The following is a 21223-nucleotide window of genomic DNA, read 5'->3' as shown; positions in this document are numbered from 1 at the left end:
TTGTCAAACATATATACTACGGACTCTTTATAAATAAAAGTTTTGTTTATTGGTTTCTGTTTGCCCGAAGTATATATGTCTTAGATTTTGCCAATTAAATTGCCAAAGGGGGAGATTGTAAGTGTAAAAATAATACACGTTAAACCCTTTTGTGTTGGCTAATTTAATTGACAAAATAATTAGAATTTATTTTGGAACTAGTCTGTGGACCCTGAACCGTAGCCTATCAAGGGAATTAATTTCGTAATGTCTACAATTTATTATCTATGGCATTGAACGTTAATTATGGAGAATTATTATGTGGCTTTGGAATGGTTAAGAGGAAGCAATACGTGTGGCTTTGGTATTTTGGTTGGGTATGGAATTCTTCACTACATGAAATAATTAGAAGGAATTATTAACAAGTGGCTCTGGAATATTCAAGAAGGGAATGATTATTTTATTTTGCATGGAAAAGAAATAATAATGAATGGTCTGCATTGTTTAAGGAAAGTTGGCAGCATATTTTAAGTCAAATTAGTTACTCAAATTTGGTAATATAAGATGGTGTATTGGAGCTAAAAGTGGGGAGTGTGGAATCAATTTTCTTAATTGTTCTAAGCTAATTACTATTTACTACAAAGTATACCATTTCTAGTATATTATTTCTCCTCTTAAAAAAATGTGTCAAAGGTGGATGGCAGAATGAATTTCTCCTCAATGTTGTTCTAATTCGTACAGGATTTTCATTTCCTAATTCTAGATTTATTCGTAAAGCATTCAAAGGTTGATAGGCGAATGAGGTTATGGTGTTGAAGACGTGTTTGTAATTATTGAAGATTGAAGATTTGTTCGGCATGCACGCACGTACCTCTCCAACGATAGATGTTTTGAAGGTTATAGTTGGTTGTTGTGGCTGTGGCCTTATTGTATTCAACTCCCTTTGTAATCTTGGTGAACATCTAGTGGATTGGGCTGACGTGAGTTGCCTCGCAGACGTAGGAGAAGTGCTCCGAACTGCGTGATCATTTTTTGTGTTCCGGGTTTTATTCTTCTTTACTTTATTCTGTGTTCCTTTCGTTTAAAAAGAACATAATTAAATGGTGGTTAATTCATATTTATAAAACCAATTAGAACTCATAGGTTTATACTTGCATTGAAGACCCACGTACAATTTCAATATGGATTTGTTTCTTGAGATTATCAAGTTCAATGATTAGTTGTGCTACTTTTAACACATAATCTATTAGATCTTATCTTTATCCTTTTCTGCAAGTTGATTCTTTAGAATATCAATGTTTTTTTCAAGCGAATCATTCTTGGCTTAGGTTGTGCCATGAGCTTTTAAGAGAAGTTCCCACTTCTTGTATAGTTGGATGTAAGATTTTCCTAGTTCTTCATAGGGCAGTTTATCTACATCCTCATGATTTGAATCACTCCTTTGTTCAGGATTTTGATCAACAACAGTTGCAGTGAATGCAACAAAGTTTCCAGATATCTCTTCATTAGCATCCATGTTTTCTTCAACAGTTTCATCATCACTCCAGGTTTTTGTTTTCATGGACTTCTTTGGTTTCAAATAGGTAGCACATCCAGCTGAATAAAGCCTTTGTATTCTCTACATTGTATTCCCTTGCTTTTAAACTTAACTTCCAAAGACTATAACTGATTATTGAGAGACTGATGGCTAGTTTGGCAAGGCTGACCTTGATTTCTTAACAAATTCTAATTTCCAAATTTTGCATTTAACTTTGAGGTGGAATTTGCAGATCCATTGTTCCATGATGATTGACTTTTACCCCCACAATTTCTGCGATTGACTTGCTTGAAAATCTTAGAAAAAATTCTTAGAGATCAAGGTTATTGTTTCCTCATCCATTTCTTTAGGGTTCAATTCAGATTCACCGGCATCAGCAAGGAATGAAACATACTTTCCTTTCTTGCTGTGATCATCTTGAGAGAATATTTGCACTTTGTAAGTATGCAAATTGCTCATCAATTCGGCTACTGACTTCTTCTCCCATCTAGCACTTTCTTGAATAGCATTAACCTTCATCCTGAATCATGATGGGAGAGAGCTAATGATTTTGCAAACGAGTTTATCTTGAGCGAATGTTTCAACTAAAACTGCAACCTCATTTTTTAATTCTTGAACTCTGGCATTGAATTGGACAATTGTCTCTTCTTCGCGCATTCTGAGTTCTTCGAATTTTGTATGGACTTGCTGCAATTTTGACTGATTCACATACGTATTACCTTCATACAGTTCTTCAAGAATGTCCCAAGTTTCCTTGGCTTGATTATAGCCAGCAATCAGCAGGAATTGACTCTCGTGTAGGCTTCTCATAATCGTGTTTAAGGCTTTATTGTTATTTTCGATGCAGTGATCTCTTACGGGGTCCATAGATCTTGCGACGCCACTTCCACAGTTTGATCTGCTTCGTATGAGTGGGATGTGTCCATCCTTGAATAACAAAATTTCAAACCTTAACACCTTGAGCCTGTAGGTATACCTTCGTACGAGCTTTCTAGTAGGCGTAATTTAATCCCCGCAAGTTGAGAAAGTCTAGCTTGTCTTTCCATAATTGAGATTTGTAAATCTAATAACAGAGAGAATAGAAAATAGATATACAAACACAAAGTGACAGAGTATTTGTAGATTTCAGAAGCACTTAGGCGAAGAAAGAAATCAAGAAGAAGATTCTTGGAACCCGCTCTAATATCAAGTGAAATTCGTCGTAATTTGCCAGGAGTCTAATTACTTAATAATGATCTAAGGGTTAGTTAAATGGTAAAGTAGCAAACTTGAATGAGTGTTTAACTCTTCCTAATCGAACACTCACTAAACTAGTTCCAGAACTATTAGAATATAGCAGTTTGCGCAATTAACAAACAGGCAACCAAATGAAAGCAGTAAGGAAGACGTACTTAAGATTTGGTAACCCAGTTTAGAGTACGCATACTCTTACATTTGGGGGACTTCCCATGGAAAAAACTGCCCAATTCACCATTAACTTTTGAAAAGAGATTCACCGAATCAACAAGAAGAGGACAAAGAACTCAATTGAAAAACGCTAAGAACTTAGCTAGGTTGAAGAGTTCGTTTTTTGGTAAACTGCCTTGCGATCTCCCGATCTTTTGAATTGAGGCTCTCTCTCAATTGTAGCTTAGTTTGACTCCGGTCAATTCCATTTGGATTAACTGCCCTCAATCGATAAAGATTGATGTGATTGACTTGATATGAATTCTAATCAGCTCCAATGAAGGTAATCAAGTCCTCTGTTTAGCTTGAATCAATCTCAGAGTATATATGCTTCTCTCTGTAAATTTCTCAATCAATTGAAGAAGAAATAAGATGGCCCTTATATAGATGATCTCCATAAATTACTATGAAGTTGTAATTGTTTTGAACTAATCTTTGAACAACCATCTAGGTGGTTCAGTCTTTCGTTTTCAAGTCTGAGAAGTGAAGTACTTCCTGCTATTACAAACTCCAGTTCATGCTCTAACTAGATGCTTAATACAATGACAGAACAAAATATTGAACAATTGTTTTGTTCAATAAAACTTTAACAATATAAAGGAGTAAAAAGAATATCTTTAAAAAATCTTTTATGTTACAACCATCATTTTATTAACAAAAATAATATTTTAAACTAACCACTCACGTATACCAATTTTTTTAGTAGTTTCATGTACACTCCTAATTATTCAATAATAAAACATGTCAGCTACATGATGAAAAATAAAAATGCATGAATACACTACATACCAATCAAGTATTCGACATTGTACTCTTTTGCTTTTATATATCTTTTTCTTTTTATGACATAGTGGGACAATTGGTCTGATAGTGTAGGGGTGGGAGGGGGAGTTATCATTCTATGAATCTAATGCATCTTGCATGCATGATGCTAATGAGTCAAAAGGAAATTAACCAAGATGATGGGAGATAGAGAAGGTATATGATGACAAGATAATAGAGATTCTTATTGTTTTTTAATTGATGGTATTCGGAACTTTATTAATCAAGATTGGAGATCAGATGGTTTTTTTTTTTTTTTTTTTTAATAATAAAATGTATAGAGAAGTTAATGTTTATGTGGATAGATTTACAACTCATGTGAACTCCTCTCATATGTTAGAAACTCTATATCTTGACCGCTTATTGTATTGATATAGAGTTGCATGCTACGTTTTATTAATTGTTCTATAGTGTTTCCATTGTTGAGCATATATATAATATAGAAATAATAAATGTGTAGTTTTCGGTTGAGTTTGTCGCACAATGTCTTTCTAGTATAATTTATCTCTCTTATATGATTTGTGGGCTATTACATAGGAGCAGGGTTTACCTAGCACACACCATCACGTAGTGATTGTACTTGAATTTCTCTCATCATTTAAAAAATAAATAAAATAAAATAAACATGTAGTCCAACTATTAGCTAGCTTAATGTTTTAGCTTAAACCAAATGCATCTTTCAATTTTGTATCAAAGACGTTAATCCACATGTTGCTTGGAGCATATTAAAAGTAATTTCCCCCCACATGCTTGTTGGGCATAAAATATAAAATAACAAATGTTTAATCTAACTATTAATTTAGCTTTTTGATTGAAACAAACACATCTTTCAATTTTCGTTAAGTCTAAAAATATATATATTAAAAAGAAAAACTTATCTCATTGTATTTGAAATGTCATTTTCTTGGGCATTTATGTAGTCAGAGACAATCATTGAAATTAGTTTGAGTGTTAAAAACTCCCTTTAGGTTTTGGTATACTCAACCAGCAGCCATCAACTTTTGCCCCCTAATTTGAAGATGCATGAATGCCTCTGTCATATGTTGTTTCCTAATCTCATTTCTTGAACCATCCATCTATACTTTTCAAGATTGGACATTATTATTATTATTATTATTATTATTATTATTATTATTATTATTATTATTATTCATATCACGGAAAGGAAGATTGGGTGATTCAATTCATATGAGTGACGTGATTGTATAGCATAGTCATGATAAGACTTACGGGAGTTTGGTTCAAGTTATATAAGATAATCAATATTATATTTGCTTGGTAATATAAGATTCTCATGTTTGGTTCAGGTTATGCAACTTTTTCGGGAAATGTCAGATGACCTCCTCATTAAGTTTTTAGCTATTGGAAGGGAACGTGAGATACCCTCCAATTTCTTAGGTAATCTCACATTCCCTTGTCTTATTACTAATGTCGGGCTTGAAACGTTTTAATCAATTTATCTTATTACCGATGTCTTATTTACATATTTTAGTTTTAAACCAAACACAGGAATCTAACATTTTCATTAATCTAACATTCCCAGTAATATAACATTCCCTAAGGTAATCTAACATTCCGTGAACCAAACGCCCTCTAGGGTGTGTTTGGTTCGCACATGAGAATTAGAATCCAAATGGAAATCAAATACTTAGTAATGGTAATAGGGTTGGTGAAAGTATTTTGCATGTTTGGTAGTAAGATGAGATTAGAATGATTATCAATATTGCCGTTTGGTTATGTATGATCCTATAATGGGAATAAATGTTTTAAAAATATAAGAACAAAAAATTAAGACAATTTATTCTAATATAAAGACATCCAAAGCACCAATACGAACAATATATATATATATATATATATATATATATATATATATATATATATATATATATATATATATATATATATAGAGGAGTGATCACATGTGGCCATGTTGTTAGGTGTGGTCATATGGTCAATTATAGACCATTAGATTAGATAGATCTAATGGATCATATTAATCAAGATTTTTTCAGTATTTTCGCGCACATTCTTCTACCCAACAAACTGTAAGGGTAAACTTGTCATAAAACACCGGAATAAGGAAAATCACATTGTTGTGTGTTTTATTACACTATTGGTGCATGTTGTCAACACTGTTGGTGTATTCTGGAACTCGACGGCTATAAATGGCCACTGTAATTACCATAACACGGGAATACACCATTGGTGTGTTTCACTGTGGTGTGTTTTATTACACTATTGGTGCATGTTGTCAACACTGTTGGTGTATTCTAGAACCCGCCCGCTATAAATGGTCACTGTAATTACCATAACACCCCCACTTACTAAAACGCGCGAAAATCCTCAGAATTACCACAGCCTTTAGATTAAACTGATTCAACGACACAGATACGACCACACGACCACACCTAATGACATGACCACATATGAGCGTTTTTCTATATATATATATATATATATATATATATATATATATATATATATATATATATATATATATATATATATATATAATTTATAAACATTAATCCAAACTTTAAAATCAAATTATCAATTAGGATGTGGAATAATGGAATGAAACCTTTATTTTATTAGGGAATGGATTTTCTAATTAAGGGGTAATCAAATCCCATAGTAACTTTCTAAAAACTTATCAACCAAACAATAATAGTGACTTTGATTTCTATTCCCGATAGCTAAACACATTAACCAAACACCCTTAATTTTGCTAGGTCCAACAAATTAAAGATGGTGTAATAGTAAAATTAAGGATGTCGATTGTAAACTCAAGTCAATTTTGGTGTCTAATAGAGAAGTTATTTAGTTCAACTAGGCACTGCACATTCTCAACCTAAATTAATACCAACTCAACTGCTCGACCTAAACACATTTGAACATATGAATTCTCAACGTATGAAATTCAGTTAATTCATCTCATCTAAAGGCTAAGAAATTGATAGTATAAATTATCAAATATTGGGTTAAGAAACTCGTATAAATTTATCAAATATAGGGTTAAGATTGCCTAATTTCTTCAACCACGTACCTCCATGTTTATTGTTTATTGTAAATGTATGTGTTATATAAGAGCAACTCAACTATGGTTTTAGTGTACTATAGATTCACTTTTAGTGTATTATATAAAAATGAGCCTATAATAATACATTAAAAACGAATCTTAATATACTAAAAATGAACAAGTACCAATAGTCCACAATATAATTTGTCATTTTATGTTGAGAAAGGCCAGTTATTATACAATGGATTATGGTCCACATAACGTTTTGTGGATCATGGTCATCAAATGAAACTGTACGTAGTAGAATTAAAATGATAATTTAGTGTTCTCATAATAAAATTAGTGTATGAAAAATAAAACTAAGAAGCTCATTCAATAAGGTATTGTCAAATGAAAATGTAGTATAATTAAAAACGTAGATCCATAATTTTTAAGCTGTAGATCCATAATTTCTAAGCTGTAGATTCATAATTTCTATACTGTAGATTCATAACATCTATACTATAGATTCATAATTTCTATACTGTAGATTCATAATTTTTATACTGTAAATTCATAATTTCTATACTGTAAATTCATAATTTCTATACTGTAGATTTATAATTATCTATAACAACAAATGAAAAACAAAATTATGAATCTACGTTTTCAAAAAAAAAAATTATAAATCTACAATATAGAAATTATAGATCTATTCATGTGTTCCATGTACATAATGAACACGATTCCGGAGCATAATTTCCCATAAGTGCTGTGACTTCTTGTGAATTGGGCTTGTCTTGACATATTCAGATATTCTGTTAACATGGGCTTGATGGGACCATTTGAGCTTTTTAAGATCCAAAAGTAGCCTTATTCAGCCCAATTTGACCAACTCAATGTTGACGCCTGGTTTGCAAAAGTTGACCAAGACCGTCAAATATGACTGACTACAGCGTTGAAAGTTGGAAGTATTGAATTTGAATATTTTTTGAATGTCTATTTTTTTGGTTTTTTTTTAATACATCTTTTTTGAATGTCTTAATAGTTTGAATGATTTACAATCTTTTTCGAACTTAAAAAAAAATTGTATTAACATAAATATAAAATAACAAATTTATTATTATTATTTTAAATAAACCAACGCCATTATTGCATTAAGACAATACAAATGAGCATACGAGGAGTGATGCTCCAAACCACACTTGATGCAAAAATTTTACCCTTTTGCAATATTTAGTCATTTTGATCAAATTTTAATAAATAAAAAAACGTAGCTAAAATGAATCATATTTTCAGTTTGGAACTATACATTTTTTTGTTCTCCAAAAGTAAAAAACTGTTCAATCAAGTATAATTAGAGTAAAAAATATAACACATTTTTTTTTCTTTTTGTTAAAAATTTAGTTGAACTAACTAAAATGTGGTAAATAAATTAAAAATTGTATATCAAATGTAAAAGGATGGTCTCTTGTGAAACCAGTTGTTATACAGTGGACTATGGTCCACACATCGCTATGTGGATCATGATCGTCGAATTAAACTGTAGTATAATTATAATGGTACTTTAGTGTTATTATAATGAAATTAGTGTGTGTGGAAAATGAAACTAAAAAACATAGCACATTATTGTCAAATGAAATTGTAGTATAATTAAAACGATACTTTATAAATGTTATAATGAAATTAGTGTGTATGAAAAATGAAACTAAAATCTAAAGCCATATAATAACATATATTGTCAAATGACCTGAAGTGCAATTAAAATAGTACTTCAATATTACAATAATAAAACCAGTGTGTGCAAAATGAAACAAAAAAAAAACAAAAAAAAAAATTGAGCTCAAGTAATAATGTATATTATCAAATGAAACTATCTAATAATTAACATGATACGGAGTACTTCAATATTGCTATAATGAAACTAGTGTGGAGGAAAAATGAAACTAAAAGAAAAAGATAACAATATTGTCAAATAAAACTGAATGGTAACTAAAATGATACATACTCCATGGTCCATGTTGTTACACATACCATGGTCTATAGTAAAATTTGCCCTATGAAACCATCTCACATGTATTAATCTGTGAGACGGGTCAAAAAAAAATATATATATATATATATATATATATATATATATATATATATATATATATATATATATATATAGTAAATCTTATTAGTATAGTAAATATAAGGCTTAAAGTGATGGTATCTGCAATTATGTCATTATATTACTTTAATTCATGCCAATTTTTTATTACAACTTTGTTATAAAGTACTACATTTATTATATAAAATATTATATACAAAGCTTAAAATATTGATTATATATGCAATTATGTTATAAACCTTTATATATATATATATATATATATATATATATATATATATATATATATATATATATATATATATACTAATAAGAGCCCAAGAGAGTTACGCCTATAATGGGTAGAAAAAATGGCGATCAAATTTTTTAATTTTTCCTTAACATTTCCTAATTTATCCTTAATGAATATGATTATCCGTTAACTTTTTCATTAAATATTATCTATTCCGTTAATTTCTGTTAGTTCACCGTTAACTTACTCATTGATTTCAATAAGAAAGGTCTTAGGTTCGAACCTCATCCTAATCAAAGTTGGCATAATTGGTACCCTATTATACTCTTATTAAATTAAATTAAATAATAATTTAGTAGCTACAACAAAAAATAATACATATGCATTTCTTTAATTTAGAATTATGTGTCTACAATGTCTTTATTCAAAAAAAATAATAATAATAAATTATTCATTATTAATAAATTAAATAAGATAAATAATTTCATTAGCTATATTGCATTTATTTTTCTCCAATATAAAAAATCTTTACATTCAAATTCATCAATTGATTATATTTGCTATATTGTCCCTACAATGTCTTTATTAAAAAAAATTATTTATTATCAACAAATTAATTAAGAGAAATAATTTTATTAGTTATATTATCTTTATATTTGTCCAATGTAAAAATTCTTTACATTCAAATTCATCAATTGATTATATTCACTACATTGTCTATTATCTTTTTTGTGCACTATTTTTTAATTAAATATCAAAGTTATAATACAAAATAATACTATATATTTATTTACCAAGTATTTTATTAATACCATGAAAAAATTTTAAAAATATAATTAATAAATCCAATCATATTAACTACTCGAAGGATTTGTTGGCAAAGAGAGTATTCAAATCACACAACAAATTGAAGTGGGAAACTATCTCGCAATGTCCTTGTTTGACAATCAGCAGTTAGCGGATTATATTAGCGAATTTGACCAGCGGATTATATCAACAGTTGGTAAAAAGATATTTGAAAAAATTAGGTGTTTAGATTAACATGTAAAATGGCCTAAGGGTACACATAATAATAATAATAATAATAATAATAATAATAATAATAATAATAATAATAATAATAATAATAATAATAATAATAATAATAATAATAGTAATAATAATAATAATAATAATAATAATAATAATAATAATAATAATAATAATAATAATAATAATAATAATAATAATAATTGTTTTAAAAAAATAATAATAATAATAATTATGCCAATCATATAAACTACTTGGGGAGAATATTCAAATCCTAATAATGAAGTGAGAAACTATCTCGCAATATCATTGTTTGGCAATCAGCAGTTAGCTCTTCAATATTAGTATGTATTTAATATTTTATGCCCTAATTTTTATTTGCTCTCCCTTATGTCACCTATTTGGTTTCAACCATACCTATACAATTATTTTATTGACAATTATAATCAATCTTGACTATATTATCTTGCATTTGTAAACTTAGAATTGCCTATTTAAATACACAAATTTAACATTCAATTATCTATGCATGAACAATTCCAATATAATCTTGCCTTGATAAACTTTAAAGTACTTATTTACAAAAAAAAAAAAAAAAAAAAAAAAAAAACATCCAGCATTATCCCAATCGCGCAATGCGCGTAAAAAAACTAGTATAATATATGGAGCGTTGTGCTATGGAACCGTGCCCACCTTGCAAGGTGGGCACGGTTGTAGATTCACAATTTTTATATTGTAGATTTATAAAATCTGTACTGTAGATTCATAATTTATGTACTGTAAATTCATAATCTCTAAACTATATAGTTATCAAATTGTGAACATATAGTTTTGTGATGTGTGAATACAAAGTTCAACAATTGGATTTATGAACATCGAAAATTCTGAACATATAGCTCTATAATTATGAATATATATTTATAAAATTATGAACATATTGTTGGAAAAAAAAGCATTAAAATGGTATTTTGAGTAGCTATTTTGTGGTACAATTATCAGTGGGATCCACTTCCGATTTGAGTAGAGTCAAAGTAGATTCGGGTTCTTCATAGTGAGACGAAGAGATTGATATATTGTACGCTCAAAACGGATAATGGGTGAATGAGATATTGATTCTCAAAGTAGACCTATTTGAGTTGGAAAATGAAGGGAAAAAGCTTGGGAGAAGCTTTTGTACCACATTGGTCTAGGAAGAAGATTTGCCCCACTATTTATACAAGAGCTCTTTTAAAGATTATTGAATTGTATAGTATAGAGGCTTTCTTCATCCAAGCCTGAACACGTAATTAGCCTAAATGTGTTCATATCATTGCTCTAGTTCGACTCTTGTTAAAAATCCTACACCAAACACAAGCCACTCTTCTTTATTCTCCGATTTTGGGATTATGCTTCTAAGCTAAAATCCTTGTACCACACTTCGTTTTCTTTTGGTTGGAATTATAATCAGAGGATTATAGATTCTATTTTGGTTGACACACACACACACACACACACACACACACACACACACACACACACACACACACACACACACACACACATATATATATATATATATATAGGGAAGGGTTCAGGTGCAGGTATAGCTTCCCGTGCGGTTGTGCGGTTAGATCTGAACTGTTGATCAAATCTAGATCAACGGCTCAAATCTAGATCAACGCGTGTCTGGAAGTAAGAAGCATAAACTAAAAATGGCGCACCTTAAGTGTTAGATCTTAAGCACAAACTCACGCACATTAAAGTACAAAACCCACGCACATTAAGCACAACCTCACGCACATTAAGCACAAAACCCACGCACTTTAAATATTAACTCACAGACCTTAAGTTTCAACAACTACTGACATTAATCACTAACCTCACACACATTAAGCACAAACCCTACGCACATTAAACACAAACTCCACTTACATTAAGAACAAATATCACGCACCTTAAGCACAAAAGCCCACACTTTAAATTTTAACAACTACTCACATTAAATCACAACCCCACACACATTAAGCACAAAACTCACACACCTTACGTACAAGACTCACGCATCTTATATACAAAACTCATGCACATTAATCACAGCGCCGCTCACCTTAATTTTGACTTAGATGCAAAAATCACAAAATTGTCACCGCGTTTTTTTTAAAATTTTTTTTGGTAATCATGGACGTTGATTTAAGCGAGATAAATGACCCAGATTAAATCGCACAACCGCACCTGGGCATCCTAACTGCACCCGAACCTAATTATATATAATATATATATATATATATATATATATATATATATATATATATATATATGTATGTATGTATATATGTATGTATGTATGTATGTATGTATAACCTTTGAGGTCTGATTTATGTGTATATATTTGTGTGTGTATATACATTTATATATCGGATATATATATCGAATAATATTTTGTATACTTTTGTGTGTATATATAAATATTATTTTGTGATATTAAATCGACTTTGGTTCATTATTTTCAACACATATAACTCTATCACATGTTCACAAATCTAATACTGTAGATTCATAATTTCTATATTGTAGATTCATAATTTTTATACTATAGATTTATAATTTAAATATAGTAGATTTATAATTTATAAACAGTGTGATTGCAAAGAGAGAAACGCTGTTAACGACAAGTGAAAAACAAATTATATGTTCATAATTTGATAACTATACAGTTTAGAAATTATGAATCTACAGGATATAAATTATGAATCTATAGTACAGATTTTATGAACCTACAGTATATAAATTATGAATCTACAACCGTGTCCACCTTGCAAGGTAGACACGTTTCCACGACATAATTTGCCATAATATATAGCATAATTTATCACAAAACTCTAATAGACAATTTGTAAGAAGTAAAATAATAACATAGCAATATGCAATCAATACTTTAAGCCTTATATATAATACCTTATGACATAAATATAGTACTTTATAACAAAACTACAATAGACAATTTGCAGAAAATAAAACAAAAACACAACAGAATTACATATATAACCAATACTTTAAATCTTATATATAATATAATATACTTCATAACATAAATATAATACACATTTTGTCAAAAATAAAATAAAAAATAACATAATTACATATATCATAAATACGTACTTTAAACCTTATATAAAAATAAATAATAAAATGTCATCACATAGCAGAATTACATATACAATCAATACTTTAAACCCACCTACGATACCACCAAAATTCTCATGACTGACTTATTGGATTGAGATCCGTGAAATCACCTTACATAAAAATTTGCTAAGACTTAGATTGTCTTTAATTTAGAAATTCTTCTCACTTTTTAGATGACATGACTTTTAAAAGTTATTTTTTTTAATTTATAAGCTTTATATTATATTATATTATTATTATATTTATAATATAATATGAAAGTGAGACCATTTTAAAAAGTGAGAGAATATTACAGGAATGTAGTGTGAATAGTAAATGATTTGCAAATTAGGTGACGTAGAAGTTGGACTCATTTTAGAAAGTGAGAGAGAATTGTTGGGATTGGTTAGCCTTAGTGAAAATTTATTTTCAGGAAATTGGTCTCCACTGTCCATGTGACTAAAATCAGAAAATTGAAAAAAAAAAAAAAAACTATAAAATGAAAAAGCCTGCAAGGTACGAAGGAAGTGATGCCGGAGGATCAAAGCTTATGAAATTTCGGAGGATTTGAATATCTCTGACGGACTGACGGAGCTTTCAAACGTGAATTCATATAAATACATAACGTGTATACATATACATATATAGAGAGAGAAGAAGAAGAAAAGAGATCTGAAGTGTGATAATGGCTTCGAATTCGATGAAGAACCCTGCGCTACTGCCGTTGACGACCGCCGATTCTGCGCCGGCGGATAGATCGACGGAGGAGAAACTTTTCAAAGGATCGGCGATGACCAAGCGCGGAGCTTACGCTGCCATCTCTTACATGTCCTGCGCTGGTGCATATTTTCTGACTTTGATTTGTTCAAATTTAAAGCTTTGTTCTTTTCATTTCTGAATTTGAAGAAATTAGACTTGTTTCATGGTGAAAAGTCTTGAACAATTAAAAGTTTAGGAGTCTTTATTCTGCTTTTACTTAGTAGTAGGATACTAAGATTCTCTTCTGTTTTATATTTTCCCCGATTAATTTTCATCAGCGAGAAGCTTCTTCATACGTGAAAGTTCATTTATCTGAATAGAATTAGTTAAATTCCTGATCTTCAACGAAAACCTTCCAGAACTTATAGCATGCTATTATAGTATTAGGTATAAAAAATTGAATCCAAAAAAGTTTTCTTTTGTTCAATTTAGTATAATTTAACATAATTTGAAACTGATTTGTCCTTAAGTTTATGGTATATTAATTGAGTGGAGAGGGAGAGAATTTTGAGTTATGATGTACTCATATATATAATTGCTTTGAAGCTGATCTTGATGTTTCCCCTGAGGTTGCATACTCGCCCGTGTAGGTGGTTTGATTTGTTACCATACTCTACAAGCGACATTTGTTTTTTTCACAAACGCTTCATGAATACTCTGAACTCATTTTGTAACGATTCATGTTACATTGTGGGATTAGATATTTATGATATTATGCAGATGAATTTTTCTGCTATATATGCTAGACTTAAAGCATGAAATGGTTTTGATACATGACAACCTAGTGTCTAGTACTCCTTATCAGGCAATAATGACTTAATTTGCTCCAATGGAACTCTGGCTTTTGGGGTTGAGCTCCAGGACATGGTTCTGATTTCACTCTATTGTCTATGAATTGAGATTTTTCCTGGGTTCATCACTGAAGTGCTCAATACCAATAAAGTTCAATCACATATTCTCAAGTATCAATGTTCCCTTTGAGTAATACAGCTCCATATGTGAAAATATTCCTACTTTTTTGCCCCTTGTTTATTTAGATAATTTCTTACTTTGAATGACGTTTTGTACTTTTGTTTCAAGGCTATTTGATGATAGGAATTCATTGATTCACCTGCTCTGATGGTCATCATTTAAAACATTGTTTTCTTGAATTTACAGTTCTTCTAGTGTTGTTCAACAAAGCAGCTCTTTCTTCATACAATTTCCCATCTGCAAATGTGATTACACTATGTCAGGTATCATTTAAATCTATTTCTCAGCAGCCACTGCCAATATTCCATTCGTATGAACTTATTTTCCATCCTTCTGATGCGTTATACATATTCTAAGTGAACCTGTCAATCACCAAAGTTTCAATTTTGTATGTGGGGGGACTTAGGGCAGAAACAACATGGACTTCACTCCTCTTTGCAATGAAAGAAACACTTGATTATGCTTGCTCTATTAACTTGAATTTGTAGTTATATTAATTCAAAGAAGAAATGAAAAAGTCAGCTTTATGGTCTACTGAATAGGACTGGACAACTCTTCAGTCTCTTTGGCTCAGTTTTGACTCAAATAGAACTCTGCGTATATTCCAAAAACTGAATCAAGAAGAAATTCCATTGTTGATAAATGATAATCAATTCAATTCAAATTGAAGGGAATCCAAAATTGCATTTTTTTGGTGCAGAAATATAATTAAATTTACCAATTGATGCTTTAAATGTCGTGTTATTCAAAATTGTGGAAATGAGATCATATCATTGGACTCAAATAGCTTCTAGTATTTTAGTGACTTGCAATTCCTATATTTTGCATTACTTTGATTGTTGGAACCCTAATGAGTTTGATTAAGGCTTCTATAGAGCTCAAGGAATCATTTTTGGGTTTATTTGTTTGGCCCTTCATGGCACAGATGAAGAAGCAAGATTTGGTTTGGAAAAGATAAAGAGCTGAGAGAATACCTAGGGAGTTAGGGATTTGGTGGAGAGTAGAAGAGGTATTCATTTTGGGAAGATGTTAAGAAATTGAGATTTGTGAGTTAGGCAGATAAAAATGTTTTATTTGGGGAGAGGACGAAGCTGCCTAGGGGAGACAAAAGGAAAGGGCGGGGGCAACTGGTAGAGGCAGGGGAGGGGTTTGGATTTGTGATGTAATTTCTCAGGGATTTGGGGGAGATTGGTTATCAATCAGGCATTTATTTGGGTTTAAGGTTGACCAAATTTTGAATATCCGAATCTGCAAAGAAACCCAAATTTATTCTAGATGAATTCTTTACTCTCACAACCTACTCATTCTTGAACTGACTGATCCAAGCCACAGAAATGCAGGTCTAGCCTTTGGTTTTTCTGGGTTGGCCTGCAGTATGCCACCTCTACCCTTTGCATTCCTTAAATTCAGTTAACCAAGTATAAGATTTAGAGAACTGATTGTTAGCACTACCTAAGATATTCAGATGCAACATCGCCAGTATCTATTAGTTACTTGCATACCTGATCTATTCTATGCCTGTTGCTGTTTGGTTGAAAAGCTGAACTGATCCACAGCTTTCCCAATTACTGTAACAACAAAAGCTTATACGACTGGATAGAGATGCACTTTACCACTTTCTTAGCATGTTTAGACAGACATTTATCTATGTAAATTAGGGCACTTATGATCCTTCTACAATTAATATTTTACAAGTTTGTGTTCTTTTAATGTTCTGAAAACTAAATTGTGGAAGTTTCACGTTTGAATGTGCAAGTGCATTCTATTCTGGATATTTCCTGCACATTCATGTCAATTTATATGATTATAATTTTTTGATTTTTCATTATATGCATTGATGATTTATTTTTTCTACCCCTGCACCCTTTGGATATCTCCTGCAGATGATATGTTCATGTTGCTTTCTCTACCTGTTACGACGCTGGAAACTGATTTCTTTTCATTTGGGTGAAGCCCCAACAGCATCTGATAATTCTAAAACATTGGTACCTTTAAAGACAGTGATTGATACCCTACCTCTGGCTATGACCTATCTCCTTTATATGGTACGCATTTCATTTATACTTAAATTTGTTTTTTATATATTACTTCAAAATTCCTCTCTTAAATGAATGCTACTTTTGCCTTTTCTGGTTCTCCTTGAAAGCTAGTCACTATGGAGTCTGTTCGGGGAGTAAATGTACCAATGTATACAACTCTCAGGAGGACAACTGTCGTTTTCACTATGATAGTGGAGTATATTCTTGCAAAGCAGAGGTATACACGCCCTATTGTCGGAAGGTAAGGTGTTAAAGTTATCTTTTGATATTTCTTTTTTATGTTATTATTTATAATATACCAATGACATTGTCTCTCTCAGAATTTATATACTTACTAAGGTTTAATGTTGTTAGAATCTAAGATTGGGCCGAGGTCACTCACCTGGGTTGTAATGCATATGGCCAAATCACACTAAAAGATTGAATCCAATATTCCAATCAATTAGCTAGTCTAATCATGACCTTATAAATCCATATGTTTCTCTCTTATTTTTCAATGTGGGACTCTTAACAAATGTTAATAACTGAAGTGGAATTTATTTTTAAAATGCATGGCTAATGAGTGGGATTTGCTAAAATGACAACTATTAGTTGTGTTGGCAAAACTTATGAAAATGAAGATAAGAAAAAGTAATAAAAGTTTGATGGGGATAAAATCAAATATGTACCATTTTTCAGATGATAGATGCGATGTCTTTTAGCTGAAGTGTTACATTAATACATTCTAATTTGTGCATTTACTAATGGTTACTTCAGTGTGGCATTGATTGTGTTTGGTGCATTTGTTGCGGGATCTCGGGACTTATCATTCGACTTGAATGGTTATCTTCTTGTTTTCTTAGCCAACATCACAACCGCCATATATCTCGCAACTATAGCTCGGATTGGTAAATATACTCCTCCATTTGCTCTCTTTCCTGGCAACTTCATTTATGCTTGCTGATATTTTGATTCATCCAGGAAAATCAAGTGGGCTTAATAGCTTTGGCCTTATGTGGTGCAATGGTATTGCTCTCTTGTCCTTACCTTTTGATGTGCACTCTAGCTACCTTCTTAATTGTTCCCTAAGCCTCCTGTTTTTTTGTAGAGAGAACAGAGTATTTAATCATGGTTGGATGTGATTTTTTGGATTTTCCTGTTACAGGGATTGTTTGTGGGCCTGCTTTACTTGTCTGGACATTTATTAGGGGTGACTTGATGATGACCTTTAATTTTCCATCTTTGCTTTCACCTGGTTTCCTGGTAAGATCTGTTTTCCATCTCAAGGACATAGCAAAATATAATATGACTTGGTTCTTGCTGCAACCTTGTCGACCATAATATGCAATCTAGTAGCCTACATGTAGAATTTTATTACTCTGACATCTTTTGGCAGTGCGATCATTTTCTTTACAGAGAACTATTAATTTTTAACATAATATAACTCAACCAGTGATTAGTGAGTCACATCTCATCAAAAACATGGGGAAGATGGAAGAATATAGAACAAAGTAATTTCTCATTCAGAGAAGCGACCACTGGTCGCCTTCCGCCGGGGAAGGCGACCAGTTCGCGTTCTCTGGCCGGCGACGGTTCAGCCGTCACCGGTCGCCGGATTTTTGCCGGAGATGATGCCTGAACCCAAATGACCTGTAATAGCAGGTCATTTACCGGTTCTTGGACTTCATTGCCTTAATATAACATATTAAAAGGTGTAATTGCACTTTTTAAAAGTTTAGGGACCTAATTGACTCTTCAGGTAAAGTTTAGGGGCTTATTTGAACCTTTTCCCATAAATAAACAAACAAGTAGTAGAGAGATCCAATTATTGTCTTTAAATAAATATACCCTCTGCCCTCCCCATACAAACAACCCCTTGCTGCACATTTCCAATTATTGTTATTCCATATAAGTTTTAAAACTTTCCTTTGTCACCATCTGCTGATAAAATCCTGGAGCCCCACATAATTATATTTTGTGTATTTAAGAACAACAAACTGGGAAATTAATAATGTTTATCTCTGTTAACTTGGTGCCTGTATTGACCTTTCTCATTGCTGTGATTGAAATCACTGAATTGCAATTATCATAATATGTTTTTCACCCTTAAATTAATGCTGTATTTGAAGCCCATTTTTAGAACACTTGATCTTAGCAATATCATTTTTGAAACCCAGTGAGGACCATAACTTTTAAATATCTGTTTTTTTCTCTCATTTTGTTTATGTGCATCTTCTAACTTATATATGGTATAAATATGCAGGTTGTATTGCTTCTCTCTTGCATTTTGGCCTTCTTCTTGAATTACAGTATATTCCTGAACACCACTCTAAATTCAGCGCTTACGCAGACAATCTGCGGAAATTTAAAGGTTTGTTTACGTACAAGTATATATGCTATGTGTCATATTTCCCTAGATTAACCCAATATACCACAATTTTGAGAGGAAAACAAAAGAAACGGAAAACAATTACAGGTGGCTCCCACATTGCTGGCGACACAGCTAAAACTAATAATTTGTCAATAATTGTTCTTATGTAGGATCTTTTCACCATTTCACTTGGCTGGGTGATCTTTGGGGGTCTTCCATTTGATATGGTGAGAACAGAACATATATTACCATGTTTACTTCAATTCTCTGTTTTCCTTTCTCCAGTTTTCCGTTTCTATAGAAAAATGGAAAATTCCACGGTTGGATTACATTTGAAACTAAGATACAAGATCCTTTTCACTTTATTTCCAGTTGAATGTCATCGGGCAGCTTCTCGGTTTCATCGGCTCTGGTCTATATGCCTACTACAAGCTTATAGGAAAATGATTGCTGAGTTCTGGAGGTGTCTTCCTCAGAGGCGAGATAACGTTGCAGCATTTTTGTACAATTGATTTAGGCTTCTGAAACAAAACTCGAGTAAGTTTGACACAAGAACCCTGAATCCATTCTTTTGGAATGAGCTTTTGCCGTTGTTTTCTATGTGCAGTACCTTGTGTGCTGAGTGTAATTTAGGGTATGTAGGCATTGTATCTAACTGCAGCAGCTCATAGATGAATATACTGTGTAGACGACTTTTTTTTTTTTTTAATTGCTACGTGAAGAATCAATTCATTCCATCCAATCAATCTCTCATTTCTCCTCTTATTACCATTTCCCGAATCTTTTGATTTACAGTGAAACTCACAGTGATTACTCAATAATGTGTCTTGGGTGAAACACGCCTTAATAAAGAGGTAAATCTATCTAGCTTGTCTATAATTAGCCAGCTCAAATGAAGAAAGGAAAATAAATAATTCTGGAGTCAAATTTAGAACCTTGTAAATACTTAGTCAACTGGGATTCGGGATAAGAAAACCCTTCGCTAGCCAAATTGGATGAAATAAAGGGAAAAAAAATATTCAAGGAATGTTGGTTTCTACTCAATTAAAAAAGTACAAATTTATGATGTATGAAAACTTTTGAAGGTATAGTTTTTCATCTCGAAAACCTTCTTCACATCGAACTTTTTGAAACTCATTCTATGTAGTAAACAAATGTTTATTTGTTTTATACTTACTTTAATGTTGTTTTAGTTTTGTGTTTACGTTTGATTAGTTCGATGTCAGATTGTGTTGTTAGTTTTGTTCGCAGAGATACCAATTTGGTAGCTCATGCTCTAGCTAAGCATGTAAGTGCGGTCTCAGAACAATTTGTCTGGAGGGATGTTCCTCTGTTCGTTTGTTGACTCTTCTTTATGCAATTCAAAGTTTTTGGCCTTAAAAAAAAAATTACAAAGTATCTATTTAAGAAACATTTTTACATCATACCAAAAAAGAAAATAATAATGTGAATGGGTAAATGACATTACTTTGCAATCATTGTACCATGGACCATTTTTTACCTTCTAAGGTGAACCACAGACATAAATACATTGATAATATACTAAAGTTCATTTTAATATATTGAATGTTCATTTTTTAGAAGTACATTATTTATATACGGAAAGCTATCAAATAATGAACATTGAGCATAATGAACATTGAGCAGGGAAAGTGGAATTATGATATGGTTAGACAGCTGTTTGTGTCTGAGATGCTGATTTAATTTTACAAACCCCAATGAATATTAATTTTGGTGATGGTTGGTATTAGATGTGCGATATTAGGGGTTGTTACACGGTTAAAAATGATTATAGAAGTA

The 21223-nt window shown here is 31.4% G+C and overlaps 1 protein-coding gene across 1 annotated transcript; it reads left to right on the top strand.

Annotated features, from left to right (window-relative positions):
* The first annotated feature begins 13705 nt into the window (after positions 1 to 13705).
* On the top strand, positions 13706 to 20186 carry LOC109169583 (UDP-N-acetylglucosamine/UDP-glucose/GDP-mannose transporter). Its single transcript, XM_019318457.1, has 10 exons — positions 13706 to 14142; positions 15221 to 15297; positions 16918 to 17079; positions 17181 to 17314; positions 17830 to 17960; positions 18034 to 18078; positions 18218 to 18315; positions 19316 to 19423; positions 19594 to 19650; positions 19796 to 20186. Exons 1-10 carry the CDS (start codon positions 13989 to 13991, stop codon positions 19868 to 19870), a joined length of 1041 nt encoding a protein of 346 aa, XP_019174002.1. The 5' UTR covers positions 13706 to 13988; the 3' UTR covers positions 19871 to 20186.
* The last annotated feature ends 1037 nt before the right edge of the window (positions 20187 to 21223 follow it).

Source organism: Ipomoea nil, unplaced genomic scaffold, assembly GCF_001879475.1.
Source record: "Ipomoea nil cultivar Tokyo-kokei standard unplaced genomic scaffold, Asagao_1.1 scaffold3314, whole genome shotgun sequence".
NCBI lineage: Eukaryota > Viridiplantae > Streptophyta > Magnoliopsida > Solanales > Convolvulaceae > Ipomoea > Ipomoea nil.
Note: the sequence above shows the minus strand (reverse complement) of the source record. Positions and strands in the feature narration are given on the sequence as shown.

What these genes read in the sequence shown, in the direction of transcription:
- LOC109169583 (XM_019318457.1), top strand. Translation starts at nt 13,989, where the DNA reads ATGGCTTCGAATTCGATGAAGAACCCTGCGCTACTGCCGTTGACGACC. An exon ending in TGACCTATCTCCTTTATATG is followed by an intron (nt 17,080 to 17,180) that starts GTACGCATTTCA and finishes TCTCCTTGAAAG; the next exon opens with CTAGTCACTATGGAGTCTGT. An exon ending in TGCTTTCACCTGGTTTCCTG is followed by an intron (nt 18,316 to 19,315) that starts GTAAGATCTGTT and finishes ATAAATATGCAG; the next exon opens with GTTGTATTGCTTCTCTCTTG.